Source organism: Phyllostomus discolor, chromosome 1, assembly GCF_004126475.2.
Source record: "Phyllostomus discolor isolate MPI-MPIP mPhyDis1 chromosome 1, mPhyDis1.pri.v3, whole genome shotgun sequence".
In the NCBI taxonomy this organism is placed as follows: domain Eukaryota; kingdom Metazoa; phylum Chordata; class Mammalia; order Chiroptera; family Phyllostomidae; genus Phyllostomus; species Phyllostomus discolor.
The window spans coordinates 60,935,798-60,954,522 of record NC_040903.2 but is presented as its reverse complement, the minus strand read 5'-3'; the positions used below and the strand labels follow the sequence as shown (position 1 = coordinate 60,954,522).

At 38.0% G+C, this 18,725-nt stretch overlaps 1 protein-coding gene across 15 annotated transcripts in view; it reads left to right on the top strand.

Annotated features, from left to right (window-relative positions):
- The window catches only part of MLLT10 (MLLT10 histone lysine methyltransferase DOT1L cofactor), a 254,453-nt gene that overhangs the window by 85,956 nt on the left and 149,772 nt on the right, over positions 1-18,725 (top strand). For all 15 annotated transcript variants that reach the window (XM_036023436.1, XM_036023475.1, XM_036023459.1 and 12 more), the window contains one exon: positions 3,957-4,066. In XM_036023436.1, coding sequence (XP_035879329.1) covers positions 3,957-4,066 — 110 coding nt within the window. The remainder of the gene's footprint in view (positions 1-3,956; positions 4,067-18,725) is intronic.

Sequence of the window (18,725 nt, the reverse complement as noted above, 5' to 3'; positions counted from 1 at the left end):
CAAGTTTCTACCTCAAAGCCTGTTTCCTCTAAGACACTCAAAGAAAAATCACTCTGCCACCCTCTGCCAGCTCAATTCAAGGTTGCTCCAGGAACCTCTTTTCCCACCTAAAAGTATCATGAATGTAGGTGACTTAGCTGATCTCCATTCACTGTCCAGCTTTAGGCATCATTTGGAGTCTGTGCCCCACTAATAGGCCCACACTGGCCACTGTTGACATGCCCCTCCGAACCCGGCTGAGGGGACAGAACCAACTGACTTTTCACTTCCCAGCCAGCTCAGTTTCAAAAGTCCTCTCCCAGAATCCAATGGGTGCCACAAGCCAGTGGGAGCACCCAGCCTTCCAACCAGTGAGGGCCGATGTCGGCCATGTTTGCCTTTGCCCCCCTTCCAAACACCATGTTTAGCAAGGGGGCAATTTTGACCGTCACACGTGCACAGCTCAAATCTCTCTTCCTCTTCCATAGGAAGACGTGTGTCCTTCCAGGTTTTAGAACCCCATATACTAATTTCTCTATCTCATTCAGGGTCCAGCTTGTGTTCTACCTGTTTCACAAAGCTTCCACGATTTTATACCAGTCTGCCACCTTTCGGATTTCAGAATCTTGGCTATAATTAAGAGGAGATTATCATTTATTGCTCAAGCAGTGTTTAATCTTTTTGCTGTGTTAAAGCTCTGCCTCTTTTCAAAGAGAAAATAAGCCCCTCAAGGGTAGTGACCCCACACCCATTGCCTAGACCCTCAATCCTTAGCACAGTGCTTTGTACACATTAGGTGCTTTGGGAGCAGACATCACACTTAACTGAGTTAAATCCCAGAAGAATGTCAACTAAAACTTTGAACCTAAACAAAATATGTATCATTGCAATAGTTTCCTTTAGGCATTTATATATTTCTTTAGCCAGTATTAACTTCAGTCTTAACAATTGGTGGCTAGTTTCAGGGATGTGGAAATACAGGTTTCTAGTTAATTTCAGGCAGGTAAGAAGCAACATTCAAATACAACCTGTTGATTGTTGAGTTTCATGGTGAGTACAACTGATGCCTCTGGTTAGTGAGAGTCTCCCAATAATTTTCTTTAAAAAAGAGAGAAATTTTATTTATTTTTGGAGAGAGAGGGAAGGGAAGCAGAGAGAGAGGGAGAAAAACATTTGTATGAGAGAACCGATAACTTACTTGTTCCTCGCACACCCCCAACCAGGGACCTGGCCCACAACTCAGGCATGTGCCCTGACTGGGAATCAAACCAGCAACCTTCTGGTTTGCAGGACAACACCTAACCCACTGAGCCATGCCAGTCAGGGCTCTGATAAGTTTCTTTGGAGAAGATGCAAAGCCTAGATTCCCATGAGCTCAGCATTCTCCTGTCTGGTCACCAAAGGTCTTAGCTATGTCCCAGTCCTGTTGCATGTATCCAGTGCTTTGTGTTTCTAAGAGACCAGTGAGCACTGTTCAAGGTAGAGAAAAGGGAACCTCTCAGTTTGATGCTGAGGATGCCAATCTTCAGAGCAGCTTATAAGACAGCCACAGAGGCCTCATAATGGTCAGCCATCAGGAGTTCCTGCCCAACCACAGACAGGACCGCTAAGGGACTCTTGTCCAGTTTCATTTCTTGAAGCTGCTAATAAGTGGGCTTGATAGAGTCCCTCATGGGAGTTTTCATGGCAGCATCTTACCATCCCTACCAAAAGCTGGAGACTTTCGGGATCCTAACCCAGTTCAGATGCAAAGGCTGCCAGGTTATTGGCGTGATGTCCAAGGTACTGGCGGACAACACCAGCCTGTCTGAAGTATGCCTTATGTTATTTGGGGTTGAGAAGTTGAGCTTTGATTGTGTTGTCTAAGGCCTTGTGGTACTGCTGGGTTTTCATATATGCTGCAGATCTGTTTCTGTAGTTTTGAGGGTCAACATCAGAGCTTCATTGTAAAGAACAATAGCTGTGTGGAAATTTCCATCATGACTGCAGTGGACCATCAGGACTTCTCTGGCCAGTAATCTTCAGCACCAAAGAGAGGAATCAGCGCCCGCCAGTGTGGTGGCTGTGCGTAGGCTCAGTTGAAAAGTACGCTAGAGAGGATCAGGTGAGCTGCACTGTTCCCTCTCTGGCCCCTCCCCTACAAGCAGTGCCACAGCTCAGCCAAGAGAGTTGCCCTGCTGGGTGAATACCTAAGGCCCTGCGCCCTTGCAACCTATCTGTTGTGCCAAGACAAACAAATATGGCCCAAATGAAAGAAAAGAGTAAAGCTTCAGAAAAAGAGCTGAGCGAGGAGGAGATCACCAACCTATCTGATGGAGAATTTAAAGCCCTGGTAATCAAAATGCTCACAGATCTGATTGAGCTTGGTCGAAAAATGAAAAAACAAATCAAGGATACCCAAAGTGAAATAAAGCAGAATTTTCAGGGAACCAACAGTGACAGGAAGGAAACCAGGACTCAAAGCAACAATTTGGAACAAAAGGAAAAAATAAACATCCATCCAGAACAAAATGAAGAAACAAGAGTTTGAAAAAGTGAAGAGACTCTTACAAAACTTCTGGGACAACCTGAAAAATTCCAATATCTCAATTATAGGGGTGCCAGAAGGAGAAGAGGAAGGGCAAGAAATTGAAGACTTATTTAAACAAATAATAAAGGAAAACTTCCCCAATCTGGCAAAGGAAATAGACTTCCAGGAAGTTCAGGAAGTCCAGAGAGTCCCAAAGAAGTTGGATCCAAAGAGGAACACACCAAGGCACATCATCAAGTTACCCGAGATTAAATATAAAGAGAATCCTAGAGGAAGCGAGAAGCATGGTTAGTAGGCATAAGTTAGATGGGGAGAGATCAAAAATGGTATGGGAAACAGAGGACTCAAAGAACTTACATGTACAACTCATGGACGTGAACTAAGGTGGGGAATGTTGGAGGGTTGGGGGTGGGGTGGAGGAGGGATAGAGAGGGAAAAATTGGGAAAACTGTAATAGCATAATCAATAAAAATATTAAAAAATTATTTGTAGCCAAAATAATGTTTTTCTGCAGAGAGGATATATATTTACTTCTGTCTGGTGCTTTGGAGCTCTTATAATTTAGGATTACATGAGTCAGATTTCAGAGTTTGAGATGATCATAGCCCATCTTCAATCTTTTTGAGGGCCAGTGTATTTTTAGTTTATCGTTACTCTTAGCGTATAGTCCTTCAGTGTTGTAGCTAAATGGGAGTGAGGGGTTTACTAGTTCCTCTTTTCCTTTGGTTGTCTGTGAACATAAACCCCTGTACTTTCAGCCTTCTGAGTTTCTGAAAAAGCACCTTTCACTCTCTCAGCTGTTTTCTCTGCAATGAGCACATGACTGCTAGGTGGTAAAAGTAGCCAAAAGCTGTACTCTCCAACCTGGACTTCCATCCTTTTCCAATTTTGAATCATTAATTCCTCACTATCACATCAGCTCTTTGATAGCTTCAGACACATTTTGAAAATTAAAAGAAATATTTAACATCAATTGTTAAGAGTATTTTAAATGAGATATTAAAGTAATTAATGCCAGAACTAGTAAAATATCAACTTAAAAATATTGACATCAACATTAAAGGAAAGTTTAATGTTGACGTTTAAGGTTAAAGTATTAAATATTTTATTTTAGGTATTCAACTGTAAAAATTCTTATTTTTACAGTGGTTCTCAGAAGTAGTGTTTATCTGATTTATTTTTAAGAAATGTCAGTGCCAGAATCTGAATTTTAAACTGTCCCTTTATTTGTGTTACTGTGCATGTAAGTAGAAAAATGCTTGGGAGTGCTTTATTATTAGGGGTTTGACTATTCAGTCAATAATGAGAATTTGTTAATACTTTTGTTGCTTATTGGCTGAAATAGGCATTAAAGAAATTGCTTTAGAACAAAAGTTTCTGATTTTATTTATCAATGAAAAAGCTTTATTGAAAACTACAAAATAATGTTACTTTTATTTACTTTTAGGTTGGGCTCATGTGGTTTGTGCCCTATATATTCCAGAGGTACAATTTGCCAATGTTTCTACAATGGAACCAATTGTTTTACAGTCTGTTCCACATGATCGTTATAATAAGGTACAGTGGACATTATTTTATTGGTGTTTGAATATAATTTTTTCATTTTTAAGCTGGGAAGTATAAAGGAGGTTTTGTATTTTGTTTTAACTAATGGCCTACATTAGAAAATTTAAGATATAGGTCTCCATCAAATTTCAAAGAGATTTGGACAAAGTATAGTTATTATGGTAAACTACAATTACTAAAATAGGTTACTGAGTTTATAGGAGTACAAAACAAGCAAACAAAATTATATTACCATATTTTGCTAAGTATTATGCACACTTTTTCGCCCAAATTTTTGAGGGAAAAATAAGGATGTGCATTATACATGGGTACAATGAGTACATACCATGGGTATAATAATGGGTTTAATAATCCCATGTATAATGTGCACAAAAGTGTGGTGTGTGTTATACATGGGAGTGCAATTATAAACAGCAAAATATGGTACCTTTTAGACTAACCTAGGTATTTAGACTAACATTTATATGACATTGTAGACCCTATGCATTTGTCCTTTTAAGACTTAATGACATTCTGTGTTCTTTTAGACTTCAAGATTTTATTGAATTAGTCATTATTTGGTATAAATAATGTGATATCATACTTTTTTTTTCCTTTTTTAAATTCTCATCTGATGATATGTTTTTATTTTAGAAAGGTGGGGTGGAGAGAGAGAGAGAGAGAGCAAGTGATAGAAACATCAGTAGGTTGACTTCTATATGTACCCTCACTGGGGATTGAACTTGAAACCTGGGTATGTGCCCTGACTGGGAATTGAACCTGCAAACTTTCTGGTATATGATGTTCCAGCCAACTGAACCACCCAGCCAGGGCTCATACATCCTTTCTTAAAAATAATTCTGTTGTAGAATATTTCTCCTTTCCACTCCTCAAAATTGTTTTCTGCCACCATGACAGGGTATTTATTATAAGCTTTTCTAAAACCTTAGTTCATGTTTGCTTTCTCCCCTATATATATTTTTATTTCATATATTTTTTTTCCATTTCTTGTGCATGTTAGAAGATTTTTCTATTACCCAGTGTGTCTTTTAGTGTTACCATTTATTGGCGATACCTGTTGATTTACTCCATCTATGGGAGAAAATATCACTGCAGTGAATTCTAAGGTTTCAGATACTTTTGTATTAAACATTCATAATACAGATTATTAACATTAAAAATGAAAATATGGAAAAGTAAATAGAAAAATACAAGACAGAAATCATCCAAAATTTTCTTATTCAGATCCTGCTAGTTTTTGGTGTGTGTATTTTTATATATATACATACAATATACTTGTAAAAAATTTGGATTATATTGATTATACTGTTTTGTGTGTTTTTGAAAATTATTAACCTGAATATCTTTTTGTGTCAAGAAATTTATTTTTTTTGCCATAATTTTTAGTGGATAGTTAGCATGTAATATAGAGTATTGTTAGTTTTGATGAACTGTGATTTAATTAAAGAACCCCTTTTCATTGAAGTGCATTATTTGCTGTTTGTCATGTATATAACAATCCCTGTGAAAAAGGAAATGAATGTTTTGGAAGCTTCAAAAAGTATATTGTATGAAATTAAAATACATTAAGATAATAAATTACATCAAGTGGGGTTGATTCCAGGGGCTCAAGGATGGTTCAGTATGTATAAATTGATCAGTGTGGACACCACATGAAAGTGTAAAAATTATATGATCTTATCAATAGATGAAGAAAAAACATTTGATAAGATATAACATTCAGCCCTGGCTGGCATAGCTCAGTGGATTGAGCGCAGGCTGGGAACCAAAGTGTCCCAGGTTCGATTCCCAGCCAGGGTACATTTCTGGGTTACAGGCCATAACCCCCAGCAACCGCACATTGATGTTTCTCTCCCTCCCTCCCTCCCTCCCCTCTCTAAAAATAAATAAATAAAATCTAAAGAAAAAAGATAGAACTAAAAGTATTAATTATTGAAAAAAAAGATAAAACATTCAGTAATGACTAAAGCACTCAATAATATGGGGATAAAAGTAAAGTACCTCAACATAGTAAAGGCCATATATGACCCTCTGCTAATACCATACTCAATGTTGAAAAACTTTGAGTTTCAGAAAAACTCTAAGATCCTGAACAAGATAAGGATGCCCACACTTGCCACTGTTATCCAACATAGTATTAAAAATCTAGTCAGAACAATTAGCAATTAGACAAATGAAGGGAATAAAAGGCATCCAAATTGGGAATGGAGAAGTAAAATTTTCACTTTCTGTAGTTGACATGATTCTTTTTTTTTTTTTTTAAGATTTCCCCCAGGGGAATACTCTTTTTTTTTTTTTTTTTTAAGATTTTATTTATTTTTATTTTTTAGAGAGAGAGGGGAGGGGGAGGAGAGAGAGAGAGGGAGAGAAACATCAGTGTGCGGTTGCTGGCGGTCATGGCCTGCAACCCAGGCATGTGCCCTGATTGGGAATCGAACCTGCGATGCTTTGGTTCGCAGCCTGCGCTCAGTCCACTGAGCTACGCCAGCCAGGCTGACATGATTCTTTATATGGGAAGCCCTAAGGACTCCACCAAGGAACTATTAGAAACAATAAACAAATACAATAAAGTTGGGGGATACAAAATCAATGCAGAAAAATACATTGTGTTCCCATGTACTAACAAAAATTCCTTTTGCATTTGCCACCAAAAGAATAAAATAACCACTGAAAATTATAAGATACTATGAAAAGAAATTGAAGAAGATACAATGAAAAAGAAAGGTCACACCTCAATACTCATTGGCTTTGGAAATCGTCAAACCCTGTACTTGCCACATTTTGACAAGAAAAAAATGTTCCAGCACTTGGCGCTTACTCACTGCTTGGCACCCCTCCCTTGTGATGAAACAGAGTTTGAACTGTCAGTCTCACAATAGCTTGCAGACAATTTTGTACTCATCACTTTTGGCACTGTCCCGAGTTCTGGAACAAATTAATGATGACTACAGAGGTAACACTGTATTCCATGTTCATAGATTAGAAGAATCAATGCAAATTAAATGGCCATATTATTCAAAGCAATATACAGATTTAATGCAATCCCCATCAAAATATCAGTGACATTTTAAAAAGGAGTACAACATGATTTATCGGGAACCATGAAAAACCCCATATGACCAAAGCAATCCTGAGAAGAAAGAACAAAGCCAGAGTTATCACACTGTCTGACTTCAAATTATACTACAAAGTGAAAATACTCAAAACAGCATAGTTTTGGCAGGAAACAAGACACACATCAATGGAACAAAGTAGAGGACCCAGAAGTAAACCCACATATATGTGGGCAAATAGTTTTCCACAAAGGAGCCAAAATTATGCAATGGAGAAAAGACAGTCTCTTCAATAAATGGTACTGGGCAAATTGGAAATCCACATGCAAAATAATAAAACTAGACTGCTGTTTGTCACAATACACAAAATTTAACTCAAAATGAATCAAAGACCTAAATATAAGACCTGAAGCAATAAAATACACAGAGGGGAGCATAATTAACAAGCTTACGAACATTGGTCTTAGGCTTTTACAAATTTGACCTGACGGGCAATGATGTAAAAGCAAAAATAAATGAGTGGGATTATTGCGAACTAAAAAGCTTCTGCACAGCAAATGGAACCATCAGCAAAATAAAAAGTCATCTCACCAAATGGGAGAAGATATTTGCAAACAACACTTTCCACTTTCCATAAGGGGTTAATATCTGAAATATATAAAGAACTCATACAACTCAACAACCAAAACCAACAGTCCAATTAAAAAATAGCCCTGGCTGCTGTGGCTCAGGGAATTCAGTGCTTGTTTGACTCCCAGTCGGGGCACAAGTCTGGGGTGGGGGCCAGATTCCCAGTAGAGGGTGCGTGAGAGGCAACTGCACATTGATGTTTCTCTCTTGCTTTCGTGCTCCTTTCCCCTCTCTCTAAAAATAAATAAAACCTTCAAAAAATAATAAAATAAAAAATGGGCAGAGGGCCTGAAGAGACACTTTTCCAAAGAAGACATACAAATGGCCAAGAGATATATGAAAAGATGCCAAACTTCTAGTTATTAGGGAGATGCACATCAAAACCACAATGAGATATTGCATCACATCTGTTAGAATGGCTGTTACCAACGAAACAAATATTGTTAGAGAGGTTGTGGAACTCTCATTCACTCCTGGTGGGAATGTAAACTGATACAATCACAATGGAAAATAGTATCGAAACACCTTAAAAGTTAAGATTATAAGATCCAGCAATCCCTCTTTTGGGTATGTGCCTCAAAATTTTGAAAACATTTATTCTTAAAAATATGTATCCCTATGTTCATTGCCACATTATTTATGGTGGCCCAGACATAGAAAAAAAACAAACTGTCCTTTGTTAGATGATTGTAGAAAGAAGATACAGTATATACATATATACAGTGGACTACTACTCAGTCATAAGAAAAAATAAAATACTGTAATTTGTGACATCATGAATGGACATGGAGAATATCGTGCCAAGCAAAATAAATCATGTGAAAAAAGACATGTGATTTCACTCATGTGTGGGATGTAGAACTGAAAGAAATGAACAAACAAGAAAAAGAAACAAAACTCATAGGCACAGACAACAATATGGTGGCTACCAAAGGGAAAAGAGTTTGCGGGGAAGTTAGAAAAGGGTAAAGGGGGCCAAATATATAGTAGTGAAGGAGACTTGACTTTGGGTGGTGGGTGTATAATGCAGTATACAGATGATGTATTATAGAATTATATACTTGAAACCTACATAATTTTATTAACTAGTGTTGTCCTAATACACTCAGTAATATTTAATTTAAAATTTTGAAAATACAGAAAAAAAATAGAAAAAGACAGACAAAAATCATCCCAAATCTCCTTGTTCAGATCCTTTTAGATTTTTGTGTGCACTTTTACATATACTATATATACTTTGTAAAAATTTGTGTTATATTGGTTATATTATTTTGTGTGTTTTTGAAAATTATTAACCTGAACATCTTTTTATGTCAATAAGATATATTTTTGTCATTTTTCGTGGATAGTTAGCATGTAATACAGAGTATTGTTCGTTTTGATAAACTAACTTAATTAAGGAACCCTTTATTGTTGAAGCACATCATTTGATGTTTGGCATGTATGTACCAACAGGATCTCTGTGTGAAAGGATGTACACATTTCAGAAACTTAAATGACTGTATTGTGTGAAATTGCCCTCTAGAATGCAGTTTCTAACTTATACTACATTAGTTAAGTGTGAGATTGCACATAACCTTTTCTTATTGTTCAGCATATCTCCTTATACAGTTTAACCACTGTATATTATTATTAAAACAGTGTTTGTCATTCTTTATAGTGGAACTACTAGGATGTTTGAATTTTCTTTGAGTACTGGAAATATTAAGTATTTTAAAGATATCTTTAAAGGTTATTAATGTTTGTTAATTGACCTTGAATAGCTTTTTTTCTTTTAACATTGTAATGTTCCTATTTATTCTTTTGAAGTGTTTTTATATTAGGGATGTTGTTGTTTTGTCTTACATACTTGCTTTGTATGCTTTGATCATAATTTAACATTTGAATTTGATCTTTCATGATATCTTCATGTTTTTACTGTTGTATTATAGCAGGTTAATTTTTTTGTTCAGAAATTTAAATTTTATATAATTTACACATTCTTTATTGTTTCTGCTCTTGTTTCGATTTATTTATTTAAATTTTAATTATTCTTAAAGTACAATTTTCTTTTACTCCCATCCCAGCCTACCCCCCCTTATTTGTTTATTTATTTATTTACTTGCTTACTTATTTATTTTCAGAGAGAGGGAAAGGGAGAGAGAGAGAAACATCAGTGGGTGTTTGCCTCTTGCACGCCCTCAACTGGGGACCTGGCCTACAATCCAGCATGTGGATTGAATTGACCCAGAATCGAACTGGTGACCCTTTGGTTTGAGGGCTGGTACTCAGTCCGCTGAGCCACACCAGCCAGGGCTGTTTCTGCTTTTTATACTATGCAAAGAAAATCTTTTTTAACACTAAATGTATAAATAATTTTTGTGCTTTCAAAGTTCATATTTTAAAATTTTTTAAGTAAATTTTTTTGATTATGCTATTATAATTGTCCCATTTTTCCCCTCCCGTTTATTCCCCTCTGCCCTGCACCTTTTTCCCACCAGCATTCCCCCCCTTAGTTCATATCCATGGGTCATACATGTAAGTTCCTTGGGGTCTCCATTTCCTATACTATTCTTAACCTCCCCCTGTCTTTTTTGCACCTACCATTTATGCTTCTTATTCCCTGTACCTTTCCCCCTATTCTTGCCCCTTCCCTTCCCTTCTGATAACCCTCCATGAGATCTTCATTTCTGTGATTCTGTTCCAGTTGTTTGCTTAGGTTTTTGTTGTTGTTGTTTTTAGGTTCAGTTATTGATTGTTGTGAATTTGTTGTCATTTTACTGTTCATAGCTTTGGTCATCTTCTTTTTCTTAGATAAGTCCCTTCAACATTTCTTATAATAAGGGCTTGGTGATGATGAACTCCTTTAGCTTTACCTTGTCAGGGAAGCACTTTTTCTGGCCTTCCATTCTAAATGAAAGCTTTGCTGGATAGAGTAATCTTGGATGTAGGGGCTTGCCTTTCATGACTTCAAATACTTCTTTCCAGCCCCTTCTTGCCTGCAAGGTTTCTTTTGAGAAATCAGCTGATAGTCTAATGGGAACTCTTTTGTTAGGTAACTGTCTCTTTTCCTCTTGCTACTTTCAAGATTCTCTCCTTATCTTTAGTCTAGGGTAAGGTCATTATGATGTGCTTTGGTGTATGCTTCCTTGGGTCCAACTTCTTTGGGACTCTCTGAGCTTCCTGGACTTCTTGAAAGTCTATTTTCTTTGTCAGATTGGGGAAGTTCTTCATTATTTTTTCCAAGAAGTTTTCAGTTTCTTGCTCTTGCTCTTCTTTTTCTGGCACTCCTATGATTCAAATGTTGAAATGTTTCAAGTTGTCCTGGAGGTTCCTAAGTGTCTCCTCATTTTTTGAATTCTTGTTTCTTCATTCTGTTCTGCTTGAATATTTATTTTTCCTTTTATGCCAGATGGTTGATTTGCGTCCTAGTTCCCTTCCCTTCACTGCTGGTTCCCTGTATATTTTTTTTTATTTCACTTTGCATAGCCTTCACTTTTTCCTCTATATTGCAACCATACTGAACCATTTCTGTGAGCATCCATATTACCAGTGTTTGAACTCTGCATCTGATAGGTTGGCTATCTCTTCATCGCTTAGTTCTATTTTTGGAGCTTTGACTTGTTCTTTCATTTAGGCCGTATTCTTTGTCTTAGCATTCCTGTTACATTTTAAAGGATGGAGCCTTAGGTGTTTGCCAGGGCAGGGCAACCCACTTTGCTGCGTTGTGGTGCTGTATGGCGAGGGGGTCTGTGAGGGAACAGTGCCGCTTGTTTAGCTCTCTGCCAGCTTTCATTCCCTTCCCCTGCTACCCACAAGCAAATTGGGCCCTTCTGGTGTTGACTCCTTTGGTGTGTGAGCTTGTGTATGTTCTAGGACCCTGTGGGTTTCTCCAACGAACTGTCCTGTGATACTGGGAGCCTCTCCTGCTGCTGCAACCACCTCAGGTTTTTACAGTCAGAGTTTTTGTGGCTTTCTTTTTCTCTGCTGATACTTTGGGTTGGGCGGTCTGTCTTGCTCCCCAGTTGTTCCTCCTAGTTTATCTGCATGCAAATGTGGGACTACCTGGTCCTCCAGTCACCTCCTTGCAGGGTATCCTCTCCGCCCCCTCACCAGTCAGGATGAATGTGTCTTCTTTAACTCCTTGGTTGTTGGACTTCCATACAATTCAATTTTTTGGCAGTTCTCGTTATTTTTTGTTTTTTAATTTGTTGTTATCCTTCTTTTGGTTATGCAAGGAGGCAAAGTATATCTACATATGCTTTCATCTTGGCCAAAAGTCTGTCAAAGTTCATTTTTAAAACACTTGTTTTTCCTTTTAATTTTGAAATAATTTCAAACTTCCGTAAAGGTTACATTAACAGTAAATGAGCCCTGATTGATGTGGCTCAATCGATTGAGTGCCAGACTGTGAACCAAATGGGTGCCGGTTTGATTCCCAATCAGAGCACATGCCTGCATTGCAGTTCGGGTCCCCAGTAGGGGGCACTTGAGAGGCAACCACACAGTGATGTTTCTCTCCCTGCCTTTTTCCCTCTCTAAAAATAATTAAGTAAAATTAAAAAAATACAAAACAGTACATGCAAAGAGCAATTTATCAATGTAATACTGACACCCCTGGATGCTGTAGTATTTCCTATAAAGAAGGACTTTTTACCACATGATGAGAACATGTCCATAAAAATTAAGAAATGTACATTTTTGTGTTATTTCTGTGTAGTCCATAGACCTCATTATTATTTTCTTAATTTCTCCAATTTTTTCAGCAATGGTTTTCATAGCCAAAAGAGGCTATGCATTTTGTGCAGAATGCATTTTGTCTCTCTTAAGTCTGCTTTAATCTCAAAATAGTAACTCAGTTTTTCTCTGGCTTTTATAAAGTTGGTAGTTCTGAAGATTACAGGCCAGATATTTTAATAGAATGTCCCTTGTTTGAATATTTTTTTGATGTTTCCTCATTATTTAATTCAGATTATGTGTTTTTGGCAGGAATATCACCGAAGTGATGCCGAGTTCTTTTGATTACATCTTAAGAGTTGATACATGATTTCAGTTTTTTCCATTAGTAGTCATGTTACCTCGATCACTTGATTAAGGTTGTGCCTGTAAGGTTCTCCACTGGGAAGTTAATCTTTTTTCCCTTAATAATCAGTAAGCATTTTTGTGGGGAAATACTTTGTATGTAAATACCTTGTTCCTTATGCCTTTTACCCATTAATTCTAGCAACCATTATTGTTCCTTGGCTTAATTAATTTATTGCTGTGATCAGTGGCAAATGGTGCTTTTCTAATTCCAACATTTTTTATATTCATCATTTGGCATTCCATGTTCAGAAAAAGCTTTTTCCAGTCTGCAGTTATTTATTTTATTTTACTGTGTTTTATTTTTATTTAAAATTTTATTTATTTTTTAGAGAGATGGGACAGGAGGGAGAAAAAGAGAGGGGGAGAAACATTGACATGAGAGAAACATTGATTGGTTTGCCTCTTGTATATATCCCGACCAGGGACTGAACCTGCAACCTAAGCATGTGCCCTGACCGGGAACTGAACTAGCAACCTTTCACTTTGTGGGACGATGCCCAACAAACTGTACCACACCAATCAGAGCCTCTCTCCAGTTATTTATATTAGTACGTATGGATTAGTACGTATGGATTGATACGTACTATGTATTAGTAGCTTATTTTAATGGGTCATTTTTCATTGCTGATGTTTTGATGCTCATATTATCTCAGGTTTGGCTTGTGGGACCACTTCAGCCTGACTTCTGTGTCTTTTGCCATGTTTCTTCCACTCTGTTAACTGTTCTTTACTTCTGACACAGTAGTATATTACTGGCTTACTGGCTTATCTTGTATGATTGCTGCCCTAGCCCTAGAATCACCATTTCTTGTTTTAGGTGAGAATGGTATTTAAAATCCAAAGTGACACTAGGTATGGTATGCTCATTGTTATTGGGGTGTTGCTTCTCTTAGGCCCTTTTAATGGGGATAGCTAGGAAATAGATGTGTTGTATATGTATATAGATACACAGATACACATACATTCACATCTGTATTTTTTCTATACTTATACTCATATATTGAAGACCATGAGGTCACATTGATTCTTCTGCTTCGATATATAGTTATATACATGCTCACACATCTGTTTTTATTCCTGTATCAATCGATTCTACATAGAAGCATAAAATTTTAGTAACTTTTCCAAATCTATACAATATTAAAAATACTAGGAAAAAATCTAATGTTTTCATTTCCTATTTGTCACTTGACTCCCATTCATCCTCAGGGTACTTACTTATTTGATCAATTCTCTTATATTAACAAATCTTTTACTGGTGCCATCCTTTAATGCAAAAGCTCATTCTTACTTCATTCAGGCTCCACACCTCACCATGGATTGCAGCTGCATCCCTGTATAGCTGCCTCTGTTACCACCACTCCTCCCCATGCCCCTCCATAGTTGGTTTCCTTACCTTTTTCAGGTTCTGACACCTCATTCTTAACACTGACTCTCAATCCCCAACCCTCTCATGGGAGCCAGCCCTACTGTGTGTGTCTCTGACAGTGTGGGACTGCCCTCTCCTTCCCAGAGTGGATGCTATCATGTTTGGCTGCAACCTCATGACTTTAAGAAAACTGAAATATTCAAGAGGTAAGGGAGGGTTGGTAGAGAGAAGAATGAACTACTTTGACTTAAATTTTTTATTCATTTAATTTAAGATTATAGTGTGGTACATATTGAACTTTTTCCTTCACACATGGTTGGGCAGGTTTTTTAATATTATTAGTAAATAATCTATGTTTTTCACAGTGAGTTATCATTTGAATCATTATTGAATTCTTGGGTATTCTTCACATTTTTCCTGTTCCAGTGATGTGTCTATCTATTATCCTAGCAGCACACTATTTTAAATTATTATGGCTTTATACATACCCATCTTAGCATATGATAGAAGCGACATTGTCATGTCTTTCTCCAGATGAACAGGACTAACAAACTATAATTTTTATTATATTTGCATCACAACAAAATACTATGTTGGGGAAGAATTAATCTTTTTTCTTTATTTTTTACTGTTTATGCTGTTATAGTTGCCCCTACTTTTTCCCTCTTTGTCCACCACCACAAAGGCCCTGCTCCCTCTGAACCCCCAGGCCATCACCACAGGCATATATGTTCTTTAGCTAATCTCTTCAAAGAATTTATCTTTTAATGATATTGAATCTTTTGTTTCAGAAACATGGTGTATCTCTCCATTTATCAAGTTTTTTCTTTTCTCTTTGGTGTTTTCCTTGTATGTGGTTGCTGTATATGTTTCTTGTATTTTTTTATGGTTGTTGATTTGTTTCATATAGTTAACCATAAAAGGTTAATATACTGTCTTCATAAATGTTTAGGTTAATAGCTTGCGTGTTAATTCTGAAATGATAGGAACAATTGGAATATCGATCATTGAGTTTGGGAAAACATTAATCCTTAATGGATGGTCATAAAGAATAATTCGGAGGACATTTATTAAGGTAGTGGACACTTACTGTTGACCTGCTTTGTACCAAGCATTGTGCTAAACACTAGGAATTCAGAGATGCAATAAAATTACAGGGTTTTTCTCAATGTGACACCCAATTAGTCAATTAAATAATAGTTACAATGTATGAAAAGAATAATGTATATTACAAATAATAAATATAAATGAAGTGTTATGGAATATAATGAAAGGAGGGATTATTTTTGCCTAAGGAATTGAATTAGGTACATGAAGAGATTATAAGGTCCTTGCAGAGTAACTAATAATTTGACCTGTGGAAAAAAGTATCAAGTAATAATTTCAAACAGAGAAGGTAAACTAAAATAGGGTAGTAGATTCAAATGGTAGGTGGTAGGCAGTTCAGAGAATAAAAATAATTTTGTGTTATTGGAAAATTATGAGATTTAGGAAGAAATAAAAGGAAATTTTGTACATGATAGGAAAGGTAATTTTCTAGAATATCTGCAAAGTATATTGTTAAGTTGCAGAGAATTCACTGTATAACCCTCTTATGTTAAGTTTTCAACATGTCATTAACTATGTAATAGCCAGTTTTTGTACCACTTGTCATCAGATTTTTAAAAAATTTTTGACTTATGTTTTCCTGTATCAATTCCTTATTTCACTGACATGTATCTTTTGTTATGAAACATAATGTGGCATATGTTACCTTTAAATGATTTTTAAAAAATACAAAGATTGTTGGTTTTCTTTAGCCATACAGAAGCTTTTTAGTTTGACGTAGTCCCATTTGTTTATTCTTTCCTTTATATCCCTTGTCCTAGGGGATGTATTGGTAAAAATATTGCTGTATGAGATATCTGCACTTTTCCTGCCTATATTTTCTTCTAGAATTTATATGGTGTCATGACTTATATTTAAGTCTTTTATCCATCTTAAGTTTATTTTGGTGTATGGTATAAGTTGGTGATCTAGTTTCATTTTCTTTGCATGTACTTGTCCAGATCTCCCAACACTATTTATCAAAGAGGCTATTTTTACTCCATTTTATGTTCCTGCCCCCTTTGTCAAATATTAACTTCACGACTAAAGAAAAAACCAACAAAATGGAAAGGGAACCAACCATATGGGAAAACATATTTGCCAGTGATACCTTGGACAAAGGTTTGCTCTCCAAAATGTATAAAGAACTCACACAACTCCACACCAGGAGGACAAATGATCCAATTAAAAAATGGGCAAAGGACCTAAACAGACACTTCTCCAAGAAAGACATACAGAGAGCCCATAGACACATGAAAAAATGCTCAACATCACCAGCCATTAGAGAGATTCGAATTAAAGCCACAATGAGATACCACTTCTCACCAGTTGGAGTGGCCATCGTTAATAAATCAACAAATAACAAGTGCTGGAGAGGTTGTGAAGAAAAGGGAACCTTAGTACACTGTTGGTGGGAATGCAGACTGGTGCAGTCACTGTGGAAAACAGTACAGAATTTCCTCAAAAAACTAAAGATGGGCGCTGGCTGGTGTGGCTCACTGGGTTGAGTGCCGGCCTATGAACCAAAGGGTCACCTGCTGAATTCCCAGTCAGGGCACATGCCTGGGTTGTGGGCCAGGTCCCCAGTAGGGGATGCATGAGAGGCAACCACATGTTGATGTTTTTCTCCCTTTCTTTCTATCTCCGTTACCCCCTCTCTAAAAATAAATAAAATCTTAAAAAAAAACAAAAACAAAAACAAAGAAAAAACTAAACCCCTGGCTGGTGTATCTCAGTGGATTGAGCGCGGGCTGCGAACCAAAGTATCGCAAGTTCAATTCCCAGTCAGGGCACATGACTGGGTTGCAGGCCACGGCCCCCAGCAACCACACATTGATGTTTCTCTCTCTCTTTCTGTCTCTTTCTCTCTCTCCCTCTCCCTCCCTCCCTCCCTTCCCTCTTTAAAAATAAATAAAATCTTTAAAAAAAAGCATTTCTTATAAAAAAAGAACTAAACTAAAGATGGAACTGTCTTTTGATCTAGTGATCCCACTGCTGGGAGTATACTGTAAAAATCCTGAATCACCAATTCAAAAGAACCTATGCACCCCAATGTTCATAGCGGCATTATTTACAATAGCCAAGTGCTGGAAACAGCTTGAATGCCCATCAGTAAATGAGTGGATCAAAAAACTGTGGTACATTTATACAATGGAATATTATGCAGAGAAAGAAAGAAGGAACTCTTACCTTTCTCGACAGCGTGGATGGAACTACATTATGCTAAGTGAAATAAGCCAGACAGTGAAAGACAAATACCATATGATTTCACCTATAAGTGGAATCTAATCAACAAAACAAACAAATGAGCAAAATATAACCAGAGACATGGAAATAAAAAACAAACTGACAGTGACCAGAGGGGAGTCTGTAGGGGATAACAGGGGAAAGAAGGGGAAGTCTCAAGCCAAGGAACACGAATAAAGGACTCATGGGCATGGACAGTGAGGGGGAATGGACCATGGGAGTGGGGGTGGGATGGAGCAGGGGAACAATGGGGAAGAAGAATTATTGCTGTAACTGAACACCAATAATAAAAAATATATATATAGGAGAAAGATGGCGGCTTTACTCTAGGCAGCTTGTTTCTCAGCCTATGTGAAGAGGAGGGAAACTCGATGATCGGCGGAGAAATAGAGCGGGTGGCCTAGGTTACTGAGTCATTTTTGAAAGCAGGACATCAAAAATTATTGTGATCATTGAAAAACCAGACGGTAAGGAGACCGCTTCAGGACAAAAGGGACCCAGGGATCAGCGCGGGGACCAGGGGTTTGCAGTTCCCCAGGCCTGGTGCTCCCAGGTCTGCCTCAGGGCTCCCAGGAGAGGGGAGTCGCTGCTCCCTCCCCCGAATACGGGGGTTGAGCAACTCCAAGGGAGAACTTGTTGCTTGAAGGCACAGAGAGGCCAGTTGGACTGGGAAAAAATCACCCAGGGACTGTGAGCACCCACCCAGAGCCGTGGGAGAAGAGAGGGCGTCCAGCCGGCGCGACCAGGGGTGGCCTGTAAGAGCGCCTGCACCCCTAGCCCGGTGGGAGTGTAGATCTGTTGAAAACCCAGTCATTGCAACCCCGGTCCAGGAAAGGGCGCAGGTGTGATCCTGGAAAGGGCGAGGGCGTTCTCAGGTTTCCGGAGCCTGTGATGCGGAACTGTGGAGGCGCGTGCCCCTTCGGGAATCCTGACTCTAGCGCAGTGAACCCTGAAGGTACGCGGCGCTTAGGGCATTCCTAGAGCCCAAAACTCAAAAATTTGGTGGAGGGGCGTGCCCTTTTATGATTCCCAGGGAGGGCACAGTGAATCCCAGAACATCACGGATGCCTCCTGAGATCGTAGAGCTGGAACCCTGCAGGGACCCAGGAGCCCGGAAGAACCTGGCAGTGAGCGAGTGTGCTCCGGAGCGCCCAGGGTATCTGAGACACTTGTTGAGATTTGGCTGGGAAGAGTGATAAGC